Source organism: Panthera leo, chromosome C1 (genome assembly GCF_018350215.1).
Source record: "Panthera leo isolate Ple1 chromosome C1, P.leo_Ple1_pat1.1, whole genome shotgun sequence".
Classification (NCBI taxonomy): Eukaryota; Metazoa; Chordata; class Mammalia; order Carnivora; family Felidae; genus Panthera; species Panthera leo.
Window position 1 is genome coordinate 216,119,279 of NC_056686.1, and position 25,728 is coordinate 216,145,006.

General features: G+C 49.6%; 1 protein-coding gene across 4 annotated transcripts in view; it reads right to left on the reverse strand.

Moving 5' to 3' along the window:
• The window catches only part of IQCA1 (IQ motif containing with AAA domain 1), a 153,442-nt gene that overhangs the window by 22,695 nt on the left and 105,019 nt on the right, over positions 1-25,728 (reverse strand). For 3 of the 4 annotated variants that reach the window (XM_042950629.1, XM_042950626.1, XM_042950631.1), the window contains exons 14-16: positions 18,373-18,480; positions 14,147-14,346; positions 39-125 (exon numbers count right to left, since the gene is read on the reverse strand). In XM_042950629.1, coding sequence (XP_042806563.1) covers positions 39-125; positions 14,147-14,346; positions 18,373-18,480 — 395 coding nt within the window. The remainder of the gene's footprint in view (positions 1-38; positions 126-14,146; positions 14,347-18,372; positions 18,481-25,728) is intronic. The other variant, XM_042950630.1, reaches the window with a different exon arrangement.

The window sequence follows — 25,728 nt, forward strand, 5'->3', positions numbered from 1 at the left end:
GAAAAGGCCAAAGGAAGAAATGCTCGAGAAGCCCTTACCATCCTTTCTGCGCTGGGAACTTTCTTGTAGAAGGTTTTTTCTGTGTCTCCGATCCAGACCACGGAGGGCTGGAGCTGCCGGGCCACCTGCAGGGGGAAACGTACATGCTTGTCTTTCTTGGTCCCCGACCACGACCACGAACAGCAGGGCCCCCAAGACGGCTCTCACGGGGGAGCGGGGCCCGGAGGGGCTCCACCGCCCGACCCTGGCCCTCCTGCACGACAGGGCGGGGCCCCCACCGCGGCCTCCTCTCCCACCTTACGGGCAGGACACCCTTGAGGTCTGTGCATTTGGCTCTAGGACCCGGAGCCTTGAATCAGTCTGGCTTGAAATAAAATGACAGTTTTCTGCTGCAACAAAATCAAGGGGTGTTTGGGTCTCAAGCTGTAATTACAGCCTGCCTGCAGCTCCCAGGTTTATTCAGACCTGCTCCTCGTGAGAAAAGCTGTTTCAGCACAAGGGCCCCCGGAATGCCTTTTGTTCTCCTTGGTGTGGCTGTGCCTTTGTGGCCCGGGTTCTGTCTGGGAAGTGGCTCTGAGCCCCTCCACGGTGGGCGGGGCTTCGCGACAGCGCTGGGACCGCGAATCACGGCCACACACACCTAAGGATCTCTTCAAAGCGCCCCCATGACAGCAAAGTTCGGGTTTTTTTGCAACAACCTGTGCTTTGTGCAAAATTGCGACAGATGAAAGCCGGCCTCCGGCCGCAGCGAATGTAGTGTTATCTACTCCTATTTTTGTATTTCTTCAAACCTCATTAAGGCAGCGGGCATGATTTTTAACCAAGACAAGCATCTAACAAATGATGGAAAAATCACTAGGCTCGCTGCGGCCGTTTCCCCAGTGTTACGTACCTAGTGAGGCAGATTATGCACGCTCTAAGACAAAAGCCGATGGAACTTGATCCTGGTGCCAGCGTGACACCTGGGCTGTGTGCATTCACGGTCCCCACTTGCCAGCACCTTCAGCGGGGAAGCACGTCTTGCCAACCACTGTTCGGTACGCATTAGTTTTTAGACCCAGAGCCACAGAGTTTAAGAACTGCAAATTGTAGCCCCAATTCCTACGCAGGGCGGCGGGGTGTGATAACCGCAGCGAGTGCCAGCAGTTAGTGAGCAGCCGTGTGCCCGGCCAGGGCCACACGCGTCGCACACGGCAGGACACTCACGGTCAGGGCCAACACTAACCCAGCACGTCCTCGCTTAATACGTGGTTCACGCCACAGCCCTGCGAAGCAGGTGCCGCGATGCTCACCCAGGTTTGCAGACGGGGAAACCAAGGCTGAAAGGCGCTAAGTGAGCTGTCCAAGGTCACACAGCTCGAAAATGGCAGAAGCAGGATGTAAGACCGGGCTGCTGGCGGCAAAGTCTGCCAGGCTCTCGGGCCCCGTCGCCAGTTGTCGGTTCTCTGGGTTCCTTGCCGTACGCCCCCCGACTTTACAACGTGGCCCGCCCCCTCCCTCGCTGCAGACCGAGGGTGGGCTCCAAGGAAGCATTGTTCTGCTGAAAGCTATTTTAAGTCCAAAGCTTCACTGCTTCCAGCCCCTAAAGAAAATAAGAAAATGAGATCCTGGGTTTCCAGCTTCTTAGAAAAGACACACTTTATAATGACAAAGGCAAAATCTTATTCTTTTTCACTCCTTAAAAATCGTAGCTTTAGAACAGAAAGCTGTTGGAAGAACACCGCACAGAAGCCGTTGTCTCCCGTCTCTGGCTAATGGTGAGCTTGCCGAAGGAGCCGGCCTCTCCCCCCCTGTGTCCACTTGGCAAGCGACAGCCTTTCCAGTCTTTGCGTGTCTCCATTCCGCCGATCCACTCTTCTCAATGGCAATCGCAGATGTGAGCACAAGCCCTTCCGGAGCCTTCTGCTTCTAACGAAGTAAGCTGCTCCAGCCGTCTTGAAAGGCAGGAGTCTTGTTGGCTTGGGATAATTTGAGACCAACGGTCTCTGGTCGTACCATTCCATTCAATGCGAAAGTCTAACAACTGTTCCCGAACTTGTGTGCGTTCGGGGCTGGTGGGGAAATTCCAAGCTTCCTGTGTTTGTCACCCGCACCTGTGAAGGAATGGCTTTGCCGGGACCGTTCACCTGCTGCGGGGCACACGGGGCTGTGTGGGGGACCTTGGTGGTGACGTGGTTTCTGAGGGCTCGGTTCTTATCAAATGAAGCAGAAAATGTTTCCCCAGCGATTTCTCTGACAATAACAATACAAGGAATGATCACTTGCAAGGCGCCTTGATCTCATGGCACCACTTCTCCTTCGCTCGCTGAGTGCGTACTGTGCCCTGCTCGTCCCAGCATCTCCCCTTTACATGTGAGGTCACTGAGGCAGAGAAGGGGTAATATGCCCCCCAGCACTGGAGAAATGTTGGAGTCAGTCTGCCCGGAGTCAGACCTGGGTCTGCCTTTATTAACCAGGCGTTAATGTCTGCCCTGTTTCCATGGGAGACAAGATGCCCGTTCCAAAGCATCTCACTACCTTTGACCTGTTTCCTCCTCTACCCCTTTTTATTCCAGCAGGGAGAACTCTAAAGCCGTCACTGCCTTGTCCTCCTCAGTGGGGAGCTGGCCAGAGGACATCTGGTGGCCAGGCTCAGTTCCGGACAGACGAGAGAGGCATGGAATCCGGGACCCCCACGCGGACAGTGTCTCCCACCAGGGAGGATCGAAGGGATGAGACTTGTCTTGGGAGAAAAGAAGACTCAAGGGGGTAAGCTAGCTGTTTTCAAATAGTCGAAAGGCTCTCGTGGGCCAGAAAGACTGGCTTTATGTAGACTGAGAGCTGTTCTCACATTTCTTCATTCGTTAGTGCTTCCCGAGGATGTGCCAGGCGCTGTGCTCGGTGCTGGGGTCGCTGCCCTCGAGGACCTGCCCAGGGGAAGGGAGGGCAGCTTGTGAGGGTGGCCCTAGGAAAATGGGGTGTCGGCGAGGGCCACCAATGACAGAAAGAGCGAGAAGTGGGTCAAGCAGGTGACCAGGAATGGAGACTGCAGACAAAGTGTTAAAGCACACAGAGCTTCTAGTGGTCTCTAGAAGATCACAGAGCCTGAAGATGGGGATGCGTTGGCCATGCCAGGGACGGGAGCCAGGGCACAGGGCTACGTGTGCCCTCGTGGGGCTGCTCGGGGCCACAAAGGTGTCACAAAGGCTGTGGCCGGGCTGCGGAGTTTGCTTTTATCCTGGAAGCTGTGGAGAGTCTGTAAGGGACTTTAATCAAGAACTTGGATCCTAGTTGCAGTATGGAAACATCCCTCTGGTGGGTGTGTGAAGCATGGCGTGCTGGGGGGCTGTTCCCGGGGAATTGGGAAGTTGGTTGGTGGGCATGTGGGAGTGGAGGGTGGGAGCTCACCAGGGGAGGGGGAGAGTGGGTGAGGCCCGGTGATGGCTGTGGGTGAAGAGCCTGACGGGGCAGGAGTGCTGCGTTGGGGATAGCAAAGGGCACAGAAGACGGGGCCGTCGCCACCTCCCAGGGAGGTCAGTGGTGCAGGAAGGGAGTGGGCAACGGCGGCCAGGGCTGGTAATCTGGAGGTCACTGGTGGCCTTGGTGGGGCGTGGAGGGGAGAGAAGCCAGGTGACGGGGGCTGAGGGGTGAAAGGGTCAGAGGCTGAGGCAGGGAGCATTCTTTTAGAAGGATGGGGAGCCCGGAGCCCGGAGGTGGTGTGGGATGGGAGGGCGGCCAGCAGAGGACGACCTTGGAGGGAGAAGGGCTGTCCTCCTTCCCCAGGGAGCAGGAGGTAAGGATGGTTGCTGGCCCAGGCTGGGCATCTGTGACACAAGGGATGTTCGCAGATACAAAGGGTGGACAGGCCAAGCTTTGAAAACATGGAAATTCGTGGAAATTTGGCCCTTCCTTATTGTTACTGCCAAAGCAGTATTCATCAGCAAAGTTTTCAGGATACGTATTCAGACACATAAACAACACTCTTTGCCTCCTCTGTATGAGCGCATTGTCATGTATTTCCCACCTTTGTAGACCGTCTTCGACACCCGTATTTACCAAAATGAGATCGTTCCTCATACACTGTTTTGCATTCTGGTTTACCCCATATGAAATTTATTTCTCCAACATCATTTTAACATGATGTCCCATAATTTATTGATCTAACCTTCTGATTTTGAACATTTGGGAGGTTTCTGCCTTCTAACGAAATCAAACAGTGCTTCGATGAGCTTTGGGGGCCCACGACGAGGTCATTCCCTTAGAACGGGGCCAGACCCACAGCTGCTGGACCTCAGGGCTTATGTTATTCTTGTTTTCGCCCACGTTGGCAACCTGCCCTCCCAGAGGTTCTCTGCTTACACTCTCTTCAGCTGTGGATAAGCGAATCTGTTTTTCCACACCCCCTCCTTAATGAGTATTAACAATAAAAAACTCTTTGCCAATTTGTTAATGAAAAATGGTATCCTTTGCTCTTTTAATTTTCATTTAGCAATGATAAGCCTTCATTTAAATTACTCACAGAGAGTTTGAGGTCATGGGCAATTAGATGTAATTAATTCATAATTGAACTTTCCAGAAGTTGCACGGGCTAGTTGACTTCAGCTGCCAGTAGAGGGCTCTTCAGTCCCATCAAATATAACTACAGGTTTTCAGTTACATGTCAAATCTGGAATCAAAACGAATTTCCACCATGTGCTTTTTCAAATTCTGGGAAGCTCTATCAAACAATTAAAGACTTCTTCCATGTGCTTTTTATGGCTTTGATCTTTTTTAATCCCAAAAGAAACGCTATCAACATTCTCCATCAAAATTAGATTCTCTTGGGTCAGGATATAATGACTCCACGGTGAAAACTTGTTTGTGTTTGGCACACTTAAATTACTAATATGATTTGCCCAAATGACTCCTGGAAGCTTTGGAAGTTCTCTCCGAAAGTATCCTATTTTGCTTGCCTTAGAGAAACTGATGAAAAACCAGGTTACTTTTTTCAGTGGTTGAGTCTCAGTTTACCAAACTGAAAACACCCCGCGTCCATCCATCCATCCACCCACTCACCCTTTCTTCCTTTTTTCTATCGATCCATCCATTTACCTACCACCATCCATCTACAGCCTACCATGCATTCATCTAGCCGTCCATTTCGTCACCATCCATGTATGCACCCATCATCCGTCTATTCAGTCACCTACGCACCCCCTGCCTTCCTTCCTACCACCTATTCTCCCACCTGTCTACCCACCCACCCACCCACTATCCATCCACCCACCCACCCACCATCCAACTATTTACCCTTCCGTCCTTTCTTTTATCTATCTGTCTATCCATCTATCCACCCATGTACCATCCATCCATCTACTCACCCACCCGCCCTTCCTTTCTTCCATCCATCCATCCCCCCATCCACCCATCCATCCATGCATCCCTCCCTCCATCCATCCATCAAACTACCCACCCCATCCCTATTTGCCAAGCATCTGTGATATTCCAAGCTCAGTGGGGGGAGGCAGGAGAGACATGGCGGAGAGTGTATAGTTTCTGTGTCTGAATGAGAGTTGCTGGGCACAGGCAGGCAACCACCAGGGAGCTGTCATGCTGGGGAGGAGTGGAGAGTTGTGAGTTACTCAGGGAGAGGGGAGGCTCACGTTCTGAGACTGTGGTCACTTGGCTTCTGTTTAAACACTTAAAACGTGAAGGTGTTTCGTTCTGCATCCCACTATTTAAAAATAGTGTTTAAATTTTTGATTTCCTTGAATTATAGTCTTTTACAAGATGGCGGAAACTACTTCAAGTCCTCACTGGGTATGAGCTGGGCTAAACCGTAAATTGATACTCAAAGGACGAGCCGAGTTGTACTAAAGAGTCAGGAGACCGGCTGGGCTGGCCCTGTATGAAAAGGAAGGGAAACTGAGGCAGGAGAGAGGACCAGGAGGAGCTGGGATACAGGCACGGTTGATAGACTGTGACAGGTGGGTGTCGTTGGGCGAGTCAGGTCAGTGCTGGCAACACCAACATGTTGATGCTCGGCCGATTATCAGGCTGTAGTCAAAGGGAAGGTGTCTGCATGGTGACAGGCGTCAGGCTTTCAAGCCCTCTGGAATTCTGTCTGGATCCCCTTCTCCTCCTCAGCTCACTCCCAGCCACGCCGGGGCTAACGGCTTCACGCCAGGCTGCACTGACCGAGCCAACCTTGGGCAGCACAAGGGTTAATTAATGCCTACGCGCAAGGCCATCTACAGTCTCCACTAACATGTGGCACGTTTTAGCCACATTCAAGGCCTTCCTTGCTTTGCGTGTTTCCAAATTGGCTAACGATTCTTTCACGCCTGTGGGTGGACCCTGGTCAAGAGCAGACGGACCCTAGATTTACGGTGATTTGCAGCCCACAGAATGCCTGCACGTCCCTTACTGACAGACGACGACGCTTGGGGCATCCGCGGTCTGGGGCCCCCCTTCCATGGGGATGTGGGGACGCTCTGGGGCCTCTGCTCAACCTTGCTGTGAACTTAAAACTGCTCTGAAATACAAAGTTCACGCTGGAAAAAAAAAAAAAAGGTTGTGACGTGCACGTGGACTCCCTTCTCAGCCTAAACTGTCTCCACAACAAGTGTAAGGTGACCCATTCAGGATCAAGGTCACCAGCCCCTCCCTTCCTTCATTTTCATACCTGGTGCTCCACCGGAGCTCCTAGATTCTGATTCTCTCTCCCACTCTCCTCCCCTGCCCTCTCCCCCTCCTCCCCTTCTCTCCCGTGAGCAACTCTGCGTTTTGGGGTCAGGTGTCATGTTTGCTTTATCCGTATTGAATTTCACCTGACGACGGTGACACTCCCACATTTATTACATTTATTATATATCCGTGTGTTGGGAAAAAAAAAACCATCCACGAATAGCAACTGTGTCTTTGTTTGCGTTATTCACCAGGAGGAATCTGAGCTTCCATGAGCTACAGAAACATAACTGGCTGGGGTCTCCGTGGCCTGACTCCTGGACCAGCTGTTTGTACCAGCACATCTGGGCGAGATCCCTTGGCAGGCGGCCACAGGCTGTTGGCTGTGAGCCCAACGAGGAGCTCCTGGCGAGTGGTGCCAAGGCACGAACAGCATCACGGCTTCTTTTTGTCCAGACACGCAGGCCGGTGTGGGCCACGTGGCCTGGACCGGATGCGGAGTGTGGGAGGCGGCCTCGCTCTGAGTCGGGACCTCACTGGAGGACAGGGAGGGCTCAAAGACCACGGGGAAGAGAAGCCATCTCTCCCCAGACCCAGAGCACAAGACAAGCAGTCCTCTGCCTGGACCTTCCAAGCTCTGCTGGCCTCTGCTCGGCCTTCTCGTGGGAGGCCCGGAGGCTCAGGAGAAGGGGGATCCGGAAGACGTGGAATCCTGCCGGGGTGCCAACAGCACGCAATAGTTTCCGGTTCTTCACCTTCTCACGCTGCAACGTCCCCAGCTGACACTCTGCCCCGGGAATGTCCCTGCCCTTGGGTCACTGGGCGGGCATGGCTGCCACAGGCCGGGCATGACGGAGGCTTCCCTCCCCCAGAGGCCAGTCGGGAGCCGCGTGACAGAGCTGGAGTCGGACGTGGGCATAAATCCAGATGCCAGCCTCTTTGTTCTTTTGTATTTTGGGTCAAATGAAGCACTCTGAGCTTCGTTGTTTTTTGTTTTGTGTTTTTTTTTGTCTGTAGATTGGAGACTTTAGTTCCTGTCTCATCAGGGATTGGTGCAGTTAAAAATGCAAGTGTGTGTTACACTCCTTAGCACGTGGCAGGCTCCAGTCCCGTGGAGTCTTTGCTGTTCCTCCGTCCCCTGATTATAAAGACCCGAGGAGGCCGGTGCCTTGCCGTGGTGACTTCTTTCGTCCGCAAAATACGTATGAAATAGTAATCGTTTATCACATTTCTGTCCTTCTTTCTTCTCGAGAGAGAAAGAGAGAGTGCAAGCAGGGGAGAGGGACAGAGGGAGAGGGAGGGAGAAATTTAAGCGGATCCCATACTCGGTGTGGAGCCCGACACAGGGCTTGATCCCGCGACCCTGGGGTCATGACCTGAGCCCAAACCAAGAGTCGGATGCTTAACTGACTGAGCCTCCCAGATGCCCCCACTTATCACATTTCTTAATTGTTAGATACATTTCTAATATTTCCCTGATAAATAGATGTGTATTCTTTCCTGCATATAACTTTAGCATAAGAGGGAATTTTAGCTAAGTTGCTTACTCATACAACCAACTCAGTTCTTCAAGGAATTCGCTTATCCAAGCTGTTAATCCATGAGAAAGACTGTATATTTTACATTTGAGAGAGACAGAGCATAAGCAGGGGAGGGGCAGAGAGAGGGAGACAGAATCCGAAGCAGGCTCCAGGCTCCGAGCCGTCAGCACAGAGCCCGACGCGGGGCTCGAACTCACGAACCGCGAGACCATGACCCGAGCTGAAGTTGGACGCTTAACTGACTGAGCCGCCCAGACGCCCCTAGAAAAACTGTGTAAAACAAAGGAACCCTCCAAAAATAATGCTAACAGCACGGATTGGAATCTGTGCCCGTGCAACAAACCAGAGACGCATTTCTGCAGAGTTTGCACGCATGTAGAGTGTGGTGGGAGGAACCCAACAACAGCCAGAAGTGCAGTTATGAGCGGCTTCCTGCGAGTTGCATGCTTGGCTTTCTAGAGGTTAATTCAGGGATGGGAATTCTTTAGAAGGAGGCATGATAAGTAACAGGGCTTCTGTTATTTCACCTTCTGCAGCAAATGCCGAAGAGCCAGATTCTGCTGTGTGCAAGCCACAGCCCATTCTACGGCTCGCGGACCACAGGCATGCATTATGGCTTCCTGGCCTAGAGCTTCTGGCACAGGTATGATTTCCCGCCTCTTTGGTTAATTAAAGCCACATACCTCTTTGCAATGCAGATAGCCCCTCTGTCAGTCATGCCAGGACACGGTGGCCTCACCACACAGGAGTTTTCATTGAGTGACTCCCACTCCCGAGACCTTCGTGTCTCTCAGGGATCAGCGATACACACAGTAAAGGTGAGGCTTAACGAGGTGTGTGTCAGGCACAGAGTGCCCTAGGTGGCTAAATACACTGTTTTCCACATTCTGATAGTTTGACGTTCGGCCTTTTGTGGCCTACACAATGTCAGTACGCGATGGTTTTAATAAATGCGAAGACAGCTTACCCGCTATTAAGACAACCTCTCAGTAGCAGAAGAAATAATGTCTTGAGCGAGAGAACATCCTGATCCTGTCGTTGGCTCTGTCCTAGGGTCATGCCAGGAGCAGGGGAGCCATGCGGCAGGAGGGAGAAGAGGCTTACGTCAGCCCTACCTCCGTCAGAGGCAGATGATGCAGTCATCATATCTGGAGGCTCACGTCGCAGCACGGCAAGCCAGGAAAATTACTTAAATGCTTGCGCCTCAGTTTTCGCATCAGCGAAACGGGGATGATGATAGTGTCTACCTCACAAGGTTGTTGTGAGGACCGCACGAGTTAATACGAAACAAGATGCTGGTGAAATGGCGATAGTTTAATATTTATGTGCTTCTGCCTGTTACTTACAATGTCAACGCAGTTAGGTGTTGAGGATGGATGTATTTAGGTGTTTTTGGGGGGCTGGGCAAGAGCGTAGGTTTCTTTTACATTTCCACGGAAGCACTTGGTGTGTAGAGCTTCGTGGGTAAGTACAGGAGGCCACAAGCCAGGCTGCTGGGCTTTAAGTTCCAACCCATATTCAGAGCCTTAGCTAACCTCAGAAAGGTGCCTGCATGCTGGAAGATTCCGGGCTCAGTGGAGAGCAACAGCTGGAAAATTACTAAGCACATACCTTAGCCTTTGCCACAATGAAGGCGCTTGTTAAACACCTCAGGCTTTCCATTTAAGGTTCGTTCAAGTGAAGATGATGTTCTAGGACTCAGAGGTTCACCTTAGGCTAAGGGCAAAAATCAAAATAGACCCACAATCACAAAATGGAAAACAAAACCTCTGCAAGCTCAAGCTGATCAGCCAGTAATTTAACTGCCGGTCGGAACAGAGCCAGCGCATCAACAGCATACCATCCACAATGTCTAACATGCAAAGAAAAATTACTAATGATATGAAGGAACAGGAATATGTGACACATGGTCAGGGAAAAAAGTCAGATGAAAGAAACTCCAAGGTGCCTTCGTATTGGAATTGGTAGACAAGAAATGTAAGCCAACCGTTAAGCTCGAAGACTTAAAGGAAAGGATTGTCATCTTGAATGAACAGATGGAGAATTGCAAGAGAGAAATAAAAGGCTGTAAAAATAAGCAAATTTAAACTCTACAACTCAAAGGGCACCTGGGTGGCTCAGTTGGATAAGCGTCCAACTTCGGCTCCGGTCATGACCTCACGGTTTGAGTTCGAGCCCCGCGTCGGGCTCTGTGCTGACAGCTCGGAGCCTGGAGCCTGCTTCGGATTCTGTGTCCTCCCCCTCTCTCTGCCCCTCCCCTGCTTGTGCTCTGTCTCTCTCTCTGTCTCAAAAATAAATAAACATTAGATTCTATAACTGAAAAACAAAATATCAAATACAAAAAAATATACCCACACGATAGACTTAAGAGCAGATTGGCACCAGTGGAAGGAAAGGTAGGTAAACTTGATTACTGACTAATTGTAATTATCCAATGTGGAAACTAGAGAGAACAAGACCTGGGTGACTTGTAGAACATAATATATATGTACTTGGAGCATCCAAAGGAGAGGAGGGAGAATGAGGCAGAAAAAATATTTGAGGAAATCGTAGCCAAAATTTCTGAAATTTGGTTTAAAACATATATCTGTGGATTTGGTGCTCACAGTGAGCCACACCACAATTTAAGTACAAAGAAAAACCGAAAAACACCCAGACCCATTAGGGTGAAACTGAGGAAAACCAGAGTAAAGAGAAATATTTAACAGCATTCAGAGAATATGACACATCACACCCAGGAGATCAACAATTCGAACTTCTGATAACTGTTAATGAGAAATATGGATGTAAGAAGATGACAGAATAACATCTTTAAAGTGCTGAAAGCAAAAATATAATCCAGAGTTCTGTATCCAGCAAAATGTGCCTTCAAAAATGGAGGTGCTGAACAGACATTTAAAAATCAATCAAAGGAGGGGCGCCTGGGTGGCTCAGTTGGTTAAACGCCTGCCTCTTGATTTTGGCTCGGGTCATGATCTCACGGTTCGTGGATTTGAGCCCCATGTCAGGCTCTGTGCTGATAGCTCAGAGCCTGCTTGGGATTCTCTCTCTCCCTCTCTCTGTCTCTCTGACCTCCCCCTGCTCTCTCTCTCTCAAAAATAAATACACATTTTAAAAAATCAATCAAATGAAAGCTAAAAAATATTTGTTGCCAGCAGACCTGCACTGAAAAACATGCTAATGAAGTCCTTCAGCTGAAGGGGAAATGACAGCAGGTGGGAGCTTGGATTGGCGAGAGGGACATACTGGATGGGTGTAAAGTACTTAATTCCCCCCACCTAGTTTCTTTAAAAGACAAATGACTATTTAATACAAAAATAATACCACTTTTTTGTGGTGTTTATAACACCACAGAAATGTAAAATCCATGAGAAAAATGTAAAATCCATGAGATGTAAAATCCATGAGAAGAACATAAAGGACAAAGGATAATAAATGGATTCTATTTTTCTCACATTTTAGGTAAAATAGTACAATATGAGCTCTGTGTCCACGGTGCTAAGTTGAAAATACTATTGTAATCCATAGATTAAGACAGAGGAATCGTTAAAAAGACAATACAGGAATCTAAATAAAGTAACAAAAAGTATTGAGTTAACCCAAAGGAAGGCAGGAAAGGACAAACAGAAGAATAAAAGAAGAAACGGGGCGATGGGGAGCAAAGAGCAAAATGGCGGACCTAACACAACTGTCTGAATGACGCATTTAATGTAAACGGAGGAGAGGCTCCAATGAAATGGCATATGTTGTCAGATTGAATAAGAAAGCAAGACTCAACCATGGGCTCTGCACAAGAAATGCGCTTTAACTATAAAGACATTTTCAAGAAAGCTGATGTGACTCTATTAGTATCAGGCCAGGGAGCCTTCAGGACAAGGAGCACTTCCGGGACAAAAAGAGGCATTTCAATGATAACTAAACAGCTGGTCACACCAATCCCAAATGTGGGCGCATCTCCTAACAGCGCTTCAACGTCCACGCAGCACAAGCCGACAGAACGGAAGGGAGAAATACAGAGTTCCATGACCACGGTGGGAGGTTGTAACACGCTAGGTCAGTAACTGATGGGACGTGTGAACAACAAAAAAATTTAAAAATGAGCACGCAGATCACAGAACAAGAGAAAATATTTGCAATACGTATGACTGACAAAGAACTTGTGTCCGGAACGTATAAAGAACTCTTGCAAATCGCAAGACCAAACGTGTAGTGAAAAGTAGGCAAATGCCTTGGACAGATATTTCAAAAAAGAAGTTATACAAGGACCAGACGGTCACCAGAAAATGGCGGCTGTAAAGTTGTGCACAGTTTCCAAAGCTTGCACTTAAAATGTATTAAGGTCTGTGCATTTCACCGCATACAATTTTGACCTTGATAATAATGGTGCAGGAGGGCCAAGAAGAGAAGGACCCAGGTGACCCCGGCCAAGCCACGTGACTCGGTGGCCTTGGGCAAGTTGCTACCCCTCTCAGGGCCCCAGTTTCTTTATCGGGGAGGGGATGGCCTCCTCGCGGGGCCACTGTGAAGGTCCAACGTATGACACAAAGAGGCGAGACAGCTGGTCCGAACGAGGTGCCCTGTTAAGTCCCTTAGTGGTCTTTCCTCCCCACCCACCTTCTTCCTCTCCCGTCTCCCAGCTCTGGACAATTCTCTCTGTGAATTTCTGCAGGACAAGCGGGGGAGAAAGGGAGAATGGGAAATGTTCTGACCCGACCTACCGCTGGGGACCACGAGGCCGAGAGAACAAAATCCCACCACGATCACGTCCTCCCTATGGCTGCCAGCGTGATGCGGAAAAGGCACCATCCCCTTGGGCAACTTTATGGGTAACCGTGCCTCTGAGCCCCCGAGGGCTGAGGCACAGCTCATACCTCACCCCAGGTATGGGGTCGCCGTGCTGCATGGACATCTTCCCATAGTTAAACCTGGCTTATCTGGGATGCTCACAACTACGAGTGAATCGAGCAGCATAAAGACGACCTCGAGGTAGTCCACGAAATAAAAACAAAACCCTGTGTGAAGTTTTAAAACTCAATAGAAATATTCGGTACCAAAATGTTTGAAAACTTGCTAATCCTTGTCTGTATATATGCATGTTATCTATCTATCTATCTATCTATCTATCTATCTATCTATCCATTCATCCATCTATCACCTACCTACCTACCTAGCAACATCTATTACCACCATCACTCATATCTAAATTATATCCGAGACTCATCGCTTTTAGGGCTGACAGAACACTTCAGTACCATTTGGTTTGACTGGTTCATTTTGGTGATGTAAGACAGAGACTGGGGGAGGTGGGGAACTTATCTAAGATCACAGAGCTGGGTGGTATATGCATCTTTTAGGAAACCCTATCCTCCAGCCAGATATCATGAAGCATTTGCTGCCGCCCCCAACCTTATAACAGTGTGTGTGTGTGTGTGTGTGTGTGTGTGTGTGGCGGGGGGGGGGGGAGGTAAACGTGTGTGTGGGGTAAATGCTCCTGCAGGTTCCTCCTTGTTACCTGTGTGAGAAGCGGATGTGCCCAAGGAACCGGGCCTTGGCAGTTCACGCCACGTGTGGAAGAATATCCCCCCGAAACGCGAATGACTGATGCCATTATCGAAGGGAGGTGGGCCGGAAATAGAAGTTGTGGCTTTCAATTTCAACGACGCACGCAGGCATTTCAGGAAGGACTCCTGCGGCAGGAGGAGGCCGGTCTGGACGACACCGAGGGTGTTTATGCAGAGAGAGCAGCTGTTTCTACCTGTCGGAGGCTCGGCCAGAGGCAACGACGAACTAGTTTATAGGAGGGCACGACGGGGCAGTTGAAGAGAGATGTGCGTGTCAGCCTGAGGAAGTCATCTGCGAGGGTCCGCGCTCGCCGGCTTACGGAAACGAGCGCAGGATTTGACACCGTGGTTTGCACAAGGGAGGAGTATTAATTAGGAGCCAAGAACTGCGGTAAATACCTTGGAGACCATATGCAGCATCATTTGGAGGCCATCTTTGCCGGGGTATTTCCCGGCGATGTTGGCTGCGGACAAGTCGAAGAGGTTGGCTCCCGTTTCGGTGCAGATGGCATGGACCAGCATCTTCTTCCCTACCCCAGATGGCCCTGCCAGCAGCAGGGATTTCACCAAAGGAGCGTTCTCGTGCACTGTTGCGGAACCTAAAAAAGTCAGAGGCACGGACTCTAAAATCCCGCTACAGCGGTTCTTAGCCCCTCGAGGCCGCCCCTCCACTGCGTGACCCCCGGTTTCTGCAACAGGGAAGTGCGTGTCCAGAGCATTTCTACCCGGAGGCCCACCTTCTGTCTTAGTTGGGCTGTGACACCTTCGATTTGTATGTCAGGGCTCGAGGAGGGGCCAGAGGGTCTTGGTACATGGCTTCCCTGCTGCCCCTCACCCTAGAATACCTCCCCCCTGCCCCCGCCCTGGCCCCAGCTCATCATTTTAAAGGACATTCCTGCAATAACTCACCTCTGGCATTTTTTTAGGGGGGGGCGGGTGTGGATTTCTCTGCTTGTCAGCAGTGGCGCTGCATTCTTTGAACGCTTGGGAAAAAGAATGTGGACACACAGCCGCTAAGGAGGGCTGAGAATGTTCATGAGTGATCCTCAGAAGGGAAAGGGGGAAGCTTCCTCGTTCTGCCTGAGGTTCTAGCCTGTAGCAGGGGCAGCCCGACACTTGTTGCAGTGACCCGAGTTCCATGCAGGCATCAGGGGCCCCCACACTGTCCGTCTCCCCCGGGCCAGAGCGGGACTCGGTTTGACCACCTGCTGTGGTTCTGAACATGTGCGGAGAGCACGCTGGCACTAAGTGATTAGACCACGAACGGAATGAATGTGATCAAACCATCTCCTATCACGTGACTTTGCTTCGGTCAACCTCTGGGCACTTTTCGATCAGCCGTAAATAGACCCATATTGCAATTATTATTGTGCCTTTTTTTTTTTTTTTTTTTGCCCCTTGTGTCATTGAAAAGATACAGGGAATTTACCGAGTAACCAGAAACATTGTTTTATGGTTACCTAACATAAACTTGGAAACCAGTTTTGAGCAAGTTTTGTTCAAAATGCAATTACAGGGGCCCCTGGGGGGCTCAGTCGGGTGACCGTCTGACTTCGGCTCAGGTCATGATCTCACGGTTCCTAAGTGTGAGCCCCACATCGAACTCACTGCTGTCAGCATAGAGCCCCCTTCACGTCCTCTGTCCCCTTTCTCTCTGCCCCTCCCCAGCTCATGCTCTCCCTCTTCCAAAAAAATAAATAAATATTTTTAAATAAGCACGTGTTATTGGTGGTCAGTGAGGGGTACGGTAACATAATATGATAAAGGAGATGCTGTTTGTCATGCTAGGAGAGGGACACCATTCCCGGGGTGGTCCGTTCAGCACCTGGTATTGGGGGCTGCTGGCTGGGGGCTGGTGGGGTTCCCATGTGGAAGAGTCAGGGATCGCTGCAGAGGGTTATGGCCAGGACAGGAGCTAAACCTCAGTGGATGTAAGGCAAATAGTGCTGAGATCCGTGTGAGCCACGGAGGGTTCAGAGAAGAACTTAATCCCACCTTGGGGGATGGGGGGCTCAGGCCTGACTTCTGGGAGAGGGTGGCCTCGGAAGGGGCCGAGCTGGACCGTGTAGAGACGGGGACATGTGAGGCGAAGCCAGGCGAGGGGGGGCCCCGTAACTGCAGGCCTGGAGTGGGACTCGGGCAGGTAGTTCTTAATAGCAATGGGGCAGGGGACAGCAAGGGGCTGGGGAGGGAGACTGTGGCCAGCCCTAGGGGTCCCTGGAAGGTGGCTGGCGGCTGCAGGTTTGCTAAGGTTGCTGGCTGAAGCCAGGGAGCAGGGAGAGGTCTTGGAAGGGGTGGAGGGAGGACAGAGCGGTGCTGAGGGCAGACTCTGAGGAGGGGGCAGCAGGAAGGAAGCCGCAAGGATGGGGGAGACCCAGGAGAACATGTGCTGCTTACTCTAGGGAAGCAACCTGCTAGAGGAAGAGGGTGGTCACCAAAGTCACTCAGGGAGGGGAAGGCGGTGGTTTGGGGAGGCCTCTGCAGCCGGGGCTGGTCCCTGGACAGCCCATCCGATGGGCGGGCACGCCTGCCGCGGTGTTCACGGCCCTTCCTGCTTATCGCCTTTCAGTGGCAGTTTTTTAAAAATACGCAGAATTCCCAAGAGACAGAGACGTCCAGGCTTCTGTGCATTCACCCTTTCCAACTCTCGGAGGATGCGAGAATCACAAGGAGGCCAGTGTTCCGTGCCCTTCCTAAACGCAGCTCTGTCACTCCCTACCCCTGGACCCTGAGAAGGTCCCTCAGCATCCTGGAAAGGCTCACTCAGCTGCAAAAGCGGGGACCGAAACGACGTGTGTAAAACTCGTCAGCATGACGTTTCTGCTCCGGGAGTGCCGCCCCCCTTCCTTTTCTCCCTCTGTGTTCTGAGGGACAGTAATATTTCTGGGAGGGTGAGTGGTGGAATGTGACCAGATGCGTCCTGGGAACTCCCTTATCTGCCCAAGGGGCTTGGAAAGCTCACGCCTCACCCCGGGATCCCTGGCGGAGGCTCTGGGTGCAGAGAGGCCTCACGGTGGGTCCTCAGGGCCTCTGCAGTGGCCCTATTGGCCAGGTCCGGTGGTGACCTGAACAACGGGCCCAAAGAACACACTCCCTCTTGTGACTGGCTACTATTTCAGATCCATGACATTTAAATGAAGCTCTCGAAGGCAGATCTGCGAGCGTACTTGCCTGTCTGGCCTGTGTGTGCCTTGCACACACACACACACACACACACACACACACACACACACGGGTCACGAGGACAAACCCCTGCCCGTTCTGGGGCCCGGGGAGGTCGGCAGCCCATGGGGACGTCAGGCTCCTCGTTGACAAAAGGGGGTTCGGTGGGACGCTTCCCGAGCCCCCTTCTTCTGATGCTTCATCGCCAGCTTGCAGGCGACATCTATCCCCGTGTATCCTCGAGCCACGGGTCGAACATACCTCCCCTCATTTGTTAGGAGACCCGTGAAAACAACGCGCTGCTCCCCGCTGTCCTGTTCTTGGATCACAGCACGATGAAGCCGGAGGGCTCGAGACATTATTTGCAGGGGCCTCGTAAGTATGGCGTGTTTATCTTGTTGGCCCCACATCAGGCTGACCCTCCAAGTATACATGCTTATTTAGGACGTAAATTTTATGTGTGAAATTTATGTTGACTCCCCCAATCCCATTTACTACTTCTGACAGAGGAACGAGCTATTTCTTCCCAGTACATTTAAGTCAAGGTGCAACAATATGGTAAGTGCCTAAACCACCCCCATACCATTTATTTATTTATTTATTCATTAAAAAAAAAATTTAGAGACAAAATGAGTGGGGGAGGGGCAGAGGGAGAAAGAGAGAGAGAGAGAGAGAGAGAGAGAATCCTAAGCAGGCTCCAAGCTGAGCTTGGACCCCAACTCAGGGCTCTATCTCCTGAACCGTGAGGTCATGACCTGAGCCGAAATCAAGAGGCGAAGTGACTGAGCCACCCAGGCGCCCCTCCCATACCATTCGAAAGCCAGTTAAATGAAACATGGTTTCTATTTCGGAATTGTCATCAGAGCAAAGCCTGGCTGGGGCTCCGACCTCTGCCCCGGATGACTCAGGTCGTGCACATAAAAAAAGTCATAAAATAACAACAGTTAATGAGAGCAGCAGGTTTCTCTGTTGACTCGCCTGCACCTGTCGGCACACCGCAGGACTCTGGTCCGCCGGTCCGAACAATCACGATCGAATCTTAGTTAGCCGTTACAGCGGCCATCAGTGGAAACCGGCGGAGCCTTGATCCTTCGGATCCACGAAATACACTTTTCACTGACTCAACAAAGGCCGGCTTTGTTAAGGACCTCGTAACGGAAGCCTATGTCTAGAAGGCAAGCCTGATGTTAGCCCTTCGTCTAATTTGATTAATTTTAATCGCAGGTGCCGGCTTCAGCTTTTATCTCTCCGGATGACTGCCGACAGGACCTTCAGCCCAGAATGTCAAGCAGGCACCCCAAAGTGGTGCCGGCGTGTGCTCTCCGGGGCGCGCTCTCGCAACAGAGAGACCCTCGGTCAAAATCCTCAGTAGGAAGAGTTCAGCCAGGAAGATGCTACCCAAGTCACCAAGCAGGGCATCCCTGCTTCTAAGAGAAGCATAACGGGGCGTGCAGAGTCTTTACCTAGAGGCAAGATCCCGTACAGGGCGATGAGCTGTCTCACATCCAGGAGGGAAGGCATGGGCTCTATGGATACCCGGCGAAGAGTGGTCCCCAAGTAACTGTACTCTCCTGGGGGGGAAAGAGACAGAGGATAAGGACCTGGGAGGCTGTACTGCTCTGAGCCGCATCAGTTTGGCCCTGGTGAAACTAACGCAGAATACACGCTCAACATGTCGGGGCAAATACAATGGTGTTACGGAGAGTCGTGATGAAGAACACCTCTTTTCTCGGACGGAGGCTTGAGAAAAGCCAGGCCTCCCGGCTGCAGTGACCAGGGAGTCTCTCGAGTCTGACACCAGCCCCCTCGCATTTCTAAAGATTACCTTTGCATGTTGGACACGTGAGGTGGCACAGAGGTCCAAGATGCAGGACATACAAAGTGCGCAAGAATGTGGTGGCTTTTTATTCGGTTTCTAGGCGGAGCGACTGTGTCTAACACTTGCACAAACTTTAAAAGTAAATTATTTAAGGTCAACGTGGAATTTGTACTGGAGCAGGTGTGCATCTGAACTGAAACGCAATCCTTGGAAAGGAAGGAGTCTAATTTAGGACAAATAGAAACATCTCCTTTGGAGGGTAATATTCATTTACATTTTTATCATTTGCAAAGGATTACCAAAGGAATAATAATAGAAATAAATCTTTACAGGTTTAATTAGAAGGCATCAAAGGTCTTAATTGTAACTCGCCGTAAATCTGAAGTGTTATCTTCTAACTAATTTGGATAAGGTCACCAAGAAAATTAGTTTGCCCGTCTCCATTTGTCATGAGGAGGGACCTTTACATGCTTGTGCGGTTCTCTCTTGATGTGTACCAGAGTCTGAAGGAAAAATATTCAGTGCATGAGTCACAGTGTCTCGATCGTTTTTGTCTCTGATATTTGCTTTCGATAAGAAGTAAGGATCTTGCAGAGCTCTGCATGTGATATGCGTGTGTCAAATATAATGCGTTTTCATGTGTGTGAAGGAAGAGAAGCTTTAGACAAGCATTTTCGAATGCTAAGAAAATTAGAATTAAAACCCAGCTAATGATGGCTGTTTTGTTGTGGAGGGCAGGCTTTCAAAGCTTCCATGTGACAAAAAGTCCTTGGCAAGGACAGTGGGTATTGGTGGAGAGAGTGAGCGATAATGAAAGCTTCTACTGCGGCGTCCGATCCCCATGCTTTTTAATGAGCAGGTAATAAATAGAAGAGTGGTTAATTTCGCCTTCACTAGAGCAGGAAGAGATCCTGTAGCCACCATTAAACCCAGTGCTTATTGCTATAAACATGACATCAGAGGTGATCTGAAAGTGACCCCAATTTTCCTGCTTAAATAAATCCACATTAATATCCAGATGCACCACATTTTCTAGAACCTCACAGACTTTATTCAGACACATCATATTAAATTGAATTAGTGAGGGGCGCCTGGGCGGCTCAGTCGGTTGAGCGACCGACTTCGGCTCAGGTCATGATCTCACGGTTCGTGAGTTCGAGCCCCGCGTCGGGCTCTGTGCTGACAGCTCGGAGCCTGGAGCCTGCTTTGGAGTCTGTGTCCCCCCCCCCCCCCCACTCGTGCTCTGTCTCTGTCTCACAAATAAATAAACATTAAAAAGAATTTTGAATTGAATTAGTGAGTGTTGGTTCTGATGGAGAGAAGGACACACTAGCCCCGGCTGCCTGCCAGGTGTTGAGACTCAGCTCGAAAGTGTGTCGCTGAGTTTTGCTGTTGCCCAGTGTGGAAGCCATAAACGCTCCCCATCTATTCAGGCAGAACTTGGAAACTTCAGGATTTCCCTGCACAGATAGCAGGTCTTCTGCCAGAGAGGGAGGAAGGAAATGGTGGATGAAAAGGCGTGTTAGGTACAAGGCATGCACGAGGGCAAAAAACCTACACCAGTGGATGGAGAAGACACAGGGAAAGGGTGTCCTTAAAATTCCTATGTTGAAATCCAGATCTCCAACATCTCCGAATGTGACCCCGTTTGGAAATAGGGCCGATGCAGAGAGAACGAGCGAAGGGGAGGTCGTAGGGCGGATCCCAGGCCCATATGGCAGGTGTCCTTTATAAACTGGGGAAATGCGCACGCGGACGCACACTCAGAGAGGGCGCGTGAAGATGGTCGCGGGGACGGGAGGGCAGTGTGGCAGCCAGGCGGGAGGGCTGGCAGTCAGGAGCAGGGCCGACGCGGGGCTGGGGAGGGGTGGGCGCGCGGAGGCCCCAGCAGAGCGCCAGCTTCTCGCGTCCTCGGGAGGAGACAGCCCCTATGACATCCTGATCTGGCACTTGTGGCCTCCAGACTGGAGCGGATACGTGTCTGCTGTTGAGCCCCTCGGCTTGTGACAGCTGTTATAGCAGCCGCAGCAAACCAGTGTGGAAGGAGCAAAATAATGGGAGAGAAAATGGGCATAATAGCGGTAAAAGAAAATCATGAGAAACAAGAAAATATTTACGGTGGATCGGCCTCTAAAATTTCCACTTTACCCCACACAGCATTAAAAAGAGTATGAAAGGGGCGTCTGGGTGGCTCAGTCGGTTAAGTGTCCGACTCTTGGTTTGGGCTCGGGTCGTGATCTCATGGTTTTTGAGTTCGAGCCCCGTATTGGGCTCTGTGCTGACAGTGTGGAGCCTGCTTGGGATCCTTGCTCTCTCTGTGTCCCTCCCCTGTTCTCGAGCACGTGCTCTCTCTCTCCCTCTCAAAATAAGTAAATAAACTAAAAAAAAAAGAGTAGGAAGAACAAGAACAGAGCAATTTATAGCAAGTACTAGCTTCCTAAATGTGTTCCTCGGGGACAAGGAGTGGAGGCCTGGAACAGACGCTGCTGGCCGGTGTTTGGGGCTCCCCCCAAGCCCCGAGCACAAGGACATCCTGCCACCCCCACCCCGACTCTGTCAGGGCCGCACACGGCACCGTCTCCCAACGACAAGGATGGGGACACGGGCTACGCGGTTAAAATTCAGCGGTGCTGACTTGTTTATGAACGTTACGTTGGGCGCGGGCCACCCAGCTTCCGGAACGAGGTCAGCAGACAGACTGCTGCAGGTTGACTTTGTGTTGCGACAGGCCGGCCAAGACGGTGCACCTGCTGGGTTATCACCTGCCTGAAGCTTTGGGGGGGGCGGCGTTTCATATGTAAATATTTAAGTCATACCTTCCAAGATGGGACGTGGAGAGCCTGCTGGGCGTTCTCATCTGTAGGGCAGGCTCTGAACTCCAAGGAGAGTTTGAGAAACACTAACTCTGACTCTGGGTCAATGTTTTCCCCAAATGCAGTTATCGAACCAGGACGGGACAGGAAAACTTAACTTAGGGGAACATTAATTTGCATTTGTTCTTCCTGTATTTGGCCCTTAAGCAGTGGCCACCCTTTCGGTGCTCTGTGCTTCTGTGACGTGCACTGGTGGGGGGAGGGCCACAAAGACACCATGAAGTCATCAGCCCTCCGAATGGCAACCCCCGAGCGTGCCAGAGACGGGGCGAGAATGCCACCACCACCAACAGCAGGACACTCTCACTCTGTGCCAAGCATGGCCCCAAATGCCATCACCCAATTCATTAAACACTCACAGTGATTTGATGGGGTTGGAGCTGTTAATGTTCCCACAATTGTGGAAACTGAGGCACAGAAATGTTACAGAAAGGACACGTATCCTTCAGAAGGTGAGGGGTGGGGGAGGAGATGTTTCTGTCTTTCACATTTTTTTTCTCTTAAAGCCACATGTGCTGTTTTAAAAATGTTATTTACTTATTTTGAGAGACAGAGCGAGAAAGGGCATGCCTACACGTGCGGCTACGGGGGAGGGCCAGAGAGAGAGGGAGAGAGAGGATCCCAAGCAGATTCCCTTGATCCCACGACTCCAAGATCATGACCTGAGCTGATATTAAGAGTTGGACACTCAACCGACTGAGCCACCCAGGCGCCCCTTCTGTGTTGACTTTATTCATTCTTGCATCATTATAATTTATTTTCTAAAATGATTTTTTTTATTTCTACTATTCCTTGAGTTTTGTCATCTCGTTTCTGAGTTTTTCTAATTCCATGTTATGTATTCTTACATTTCGTCTGTAATTTTCTTTTTTTTTTAATAAAAAATATAATTTATTGTCAAATTGGTTTCCATACAACACCCAGTGCTCATCCCAAGTTCTTAATGTACATTAGCTTGCTTGAAAGAGTGGGCTCCATTTACGCCTGCTTTACGGGGCATGTCTTTAAACAAAAAAAAATTATTTTTTAACAAAAATTTTTTTTTAACGTTTATTCATTTTTGAGGGACAGAAAGAGACAGAGTGCAAGTAGGGGAGAGATACAGAGAGAGGGAGACACAGAATCCAAAGCAGGCTCCAGGCTCTAGGCTGTCAATACAGAGCCTGATGCGGGGCTCGAACCCACGAACTGTGAGATCATGACCTGAGCCGAAGTCGGATGCTCAACCAATGGAGCCACTCACGAGCCCAGGCATGTCTTTTTGTGATGTTCATTTGTTCCTTATTCTTTCTTTTTGCTAGAAACTTTGCATGGGCTTTCACCTTGGACGTTTCCATTCCTGACATTTATGTGAGTAAACATTTCCATACTTTTAGAGGCAAGTTTGGCTCAGGATAGCTTTTGAAATGTCACAGAGCCCCCTCTGTGACATGGTGTGCTTGTTTTGAGGTTGGCAAACTGGCTCCGGCTGTGGTTGCCGGCTTGGCCCCCTGTGCATCCCCGTGAGTGCCCGCGGCTTATTTTGGCATTCGTCTCTTCTGTGTCCCCGGCGGCTTGTACTTTGGGGGTGGAGGGGAGACCTCATCACTTAGTTTTGATGTAAATGTCTGTGGGTTTTTGTTTTTGCTCCCTGGCTGCTATTTTTATGTGGGGATTTGGGACCATCCGCTGCCATCTTTCAAGCTAAAGATCGCAACTGGGAAAAAATAAGGAAAACATGGAAAAAGCCCTTGTGGCATTTGACTGATTTTGTTAGACTGTGTCACCATCATTTGAGGTCACTCTTAAGTGTCTGACTGCATTCACTTTGGCCTTAGGTGTCATAAAGATGCTGCCCGGAAACTGACAGAGAGATCATTGTAAAGACGGATAGGAAATCATCAAGAAGAGGAGAAATATTTCCCTTAATTTATTCTTGGAGACTCTGCCTTGTGCCACTGTCTAAACTCTGGAAATTCAGTGCTGAACAGAAAGACACAATGTCACAGGAGAAAGCAGACAAGAAGTCAGAGATCTCAACAATAAGTAAAGAGGCAGGGTTATGTTAAAAACGTCATTTTTTTGTATTAATGGAATTAACAGAACACAATCAAGGGAATCTAGGAGAAGACCCTTTGGTAATCGAACAAGAAATACACAAAATAAACAGAAACCCAATACACATTTCAGTATATATTCTGGTAAAATTCTTATACTATTAGGAAATACAAATGCCCCCCCCAAGCCCTCTTTCTTTTCTTTCCTTCCTTTCCTTCCTTCTCCCTCCCTCCCTCCTTCCCTTTCTTTTTTTTTTTTTCTTTCTTTCTTTCTTTCTTTCTTTCTTTCTTTCTTTCTTTCTTTCTTTCTTTCTTTTTCTTTCTTTCCTCCTCCTTTCTGCCTTCCTTCCTTCCTTCCTTCCTCCTTTCTGTCTCTTTCTTTCTTTCTTTCTTTCTTTCTTTCTTTCTTTCTTTCTTTTCTTTTCCTTCCTTCATTCCTTCCTTTCTTACTTCCTCCTTTCTGTCTTCCTTCCTTCCTTCCTCCTTTCTGTCTTCCTTCCTTCCTTCCTCCTTTCTTTTTCTTTCTTTCTTTCTTTCTTTCTTTCTTTCTTTCTTTCTTTCTTTCTTTCTTTCTTTCTCCTTCCTTCCTTCCTTCCTTCCTTCCTTCCTTCCTTCCTTCCTCCTTTCTGTCTTCCTTCCTTCTTTCTGTCTTTCTTTTTCTTTCTTTCTTCTTTCTTTCTCTTTCTTTCTTTCTTTCTTTCTTTCTTTCTTTCTTTCTTTCTATTTATCTTGAGAAAGAGAGTGCACTGAGGGGTAGAGAGTGGGGCGGAGGGGGGGGCGGCGGGAGGAAGATAGAGAATCCCAAGCAGGGTCTGCATTGTCAGTGCAGAGCCCAATGCAGGGCTCAAACCCACCAAGTGTGAGATCATGACTGGAGTAAAAATCAAGAGTCGGATGCTTAGCCGACTAAGCCACCCAGGGGCCCCATGTGGCTTTATTTCAAAGGGATCACATTAATCACTTTTTGATCAGAGGGAAATATCAATCTCCTTGTTCCTACGGGCCAAACGTAGGTCAGTGTATAACATCAGAATGAATAAGATGGAAATTGATTATAATACAATAAAAAAGAGAGAATCCACGTTTCTACACTGACAGCACAACAATTTCAAAAAGGGGTAGGAAGGAAATTTCTTCCTAGAGGAATGGCACCTTCTAAACATAGAGCAGAAGACAGAAATAGAACATCCCCATTTTACAGCTACCCTATCGATAGCTGCAGCTATCGACGTAGGCAAAACTCATCAGTGGTTGATAAAACCTTTAAACCAGTTGGGGACAGAATCTCCAGAGCCTCAAAGACTCCCCCCTACAGGCTGTTCATTAACTACCAGGGGGAACATGAAGCTTGACAGTGGAGAAATCTGGGGAACAGCACTTTGGCCAGTGATGAAATGTAACGCCCCCAGAGATGGGACACGACGGGCCCTCATCGTGCAACTCTGAGGACACAATATCACCTATGAAGCCTTCCTACCAAAAACAGTCTCCCCCGAATCAAGTCATGAGGAAACCCATCAAACCACCTCTGTTGAAAAACAGTCTGTAAAACAGCCCAGACTCTGACAGGGTCAGCGGCGTGAAAGACGTCAGGTTGGAAGGTGTTCCAAATTAAAGGGGCAAAGATATGAACACCGCATCCACAGTCCTTGACCGGATGTTGGATTCAGAAAGACGAAAACTTATGAAGGCATCACATCTCAGTGATGCCAAGTTGTCTGAGTGTGATTATCCTTTCGTGGTTATGTGGGAGAATGTCCTAGTTCATGGCATGTGCGAGAAAGTGAAAATCATACCTGCGTTAGGGTGCTGGCATTTCAAATAGTTTTAAGCTTTAAGTGTGTTTTCAGGTCATCGTGTTGTTTTTTAAAAATTAAGAGAAAACTTAGTTGAAGATGGTGTCAGCAAATGTCCCTCCTCCTTCCTTCCAGTGACCTGTGTGGCGGCCCCTTCTGGAAGGAATTCCTCCCGTAAGAATTGTGCGTTCAAGTTCCAGGTGCTGCCCCCTGGGGCATTTTGTTTCAACATGAAAATACGAACAAGTCTTCATTTCCTCAATATAGCTTATTCCAGACAGAATGCCGCAAGGAA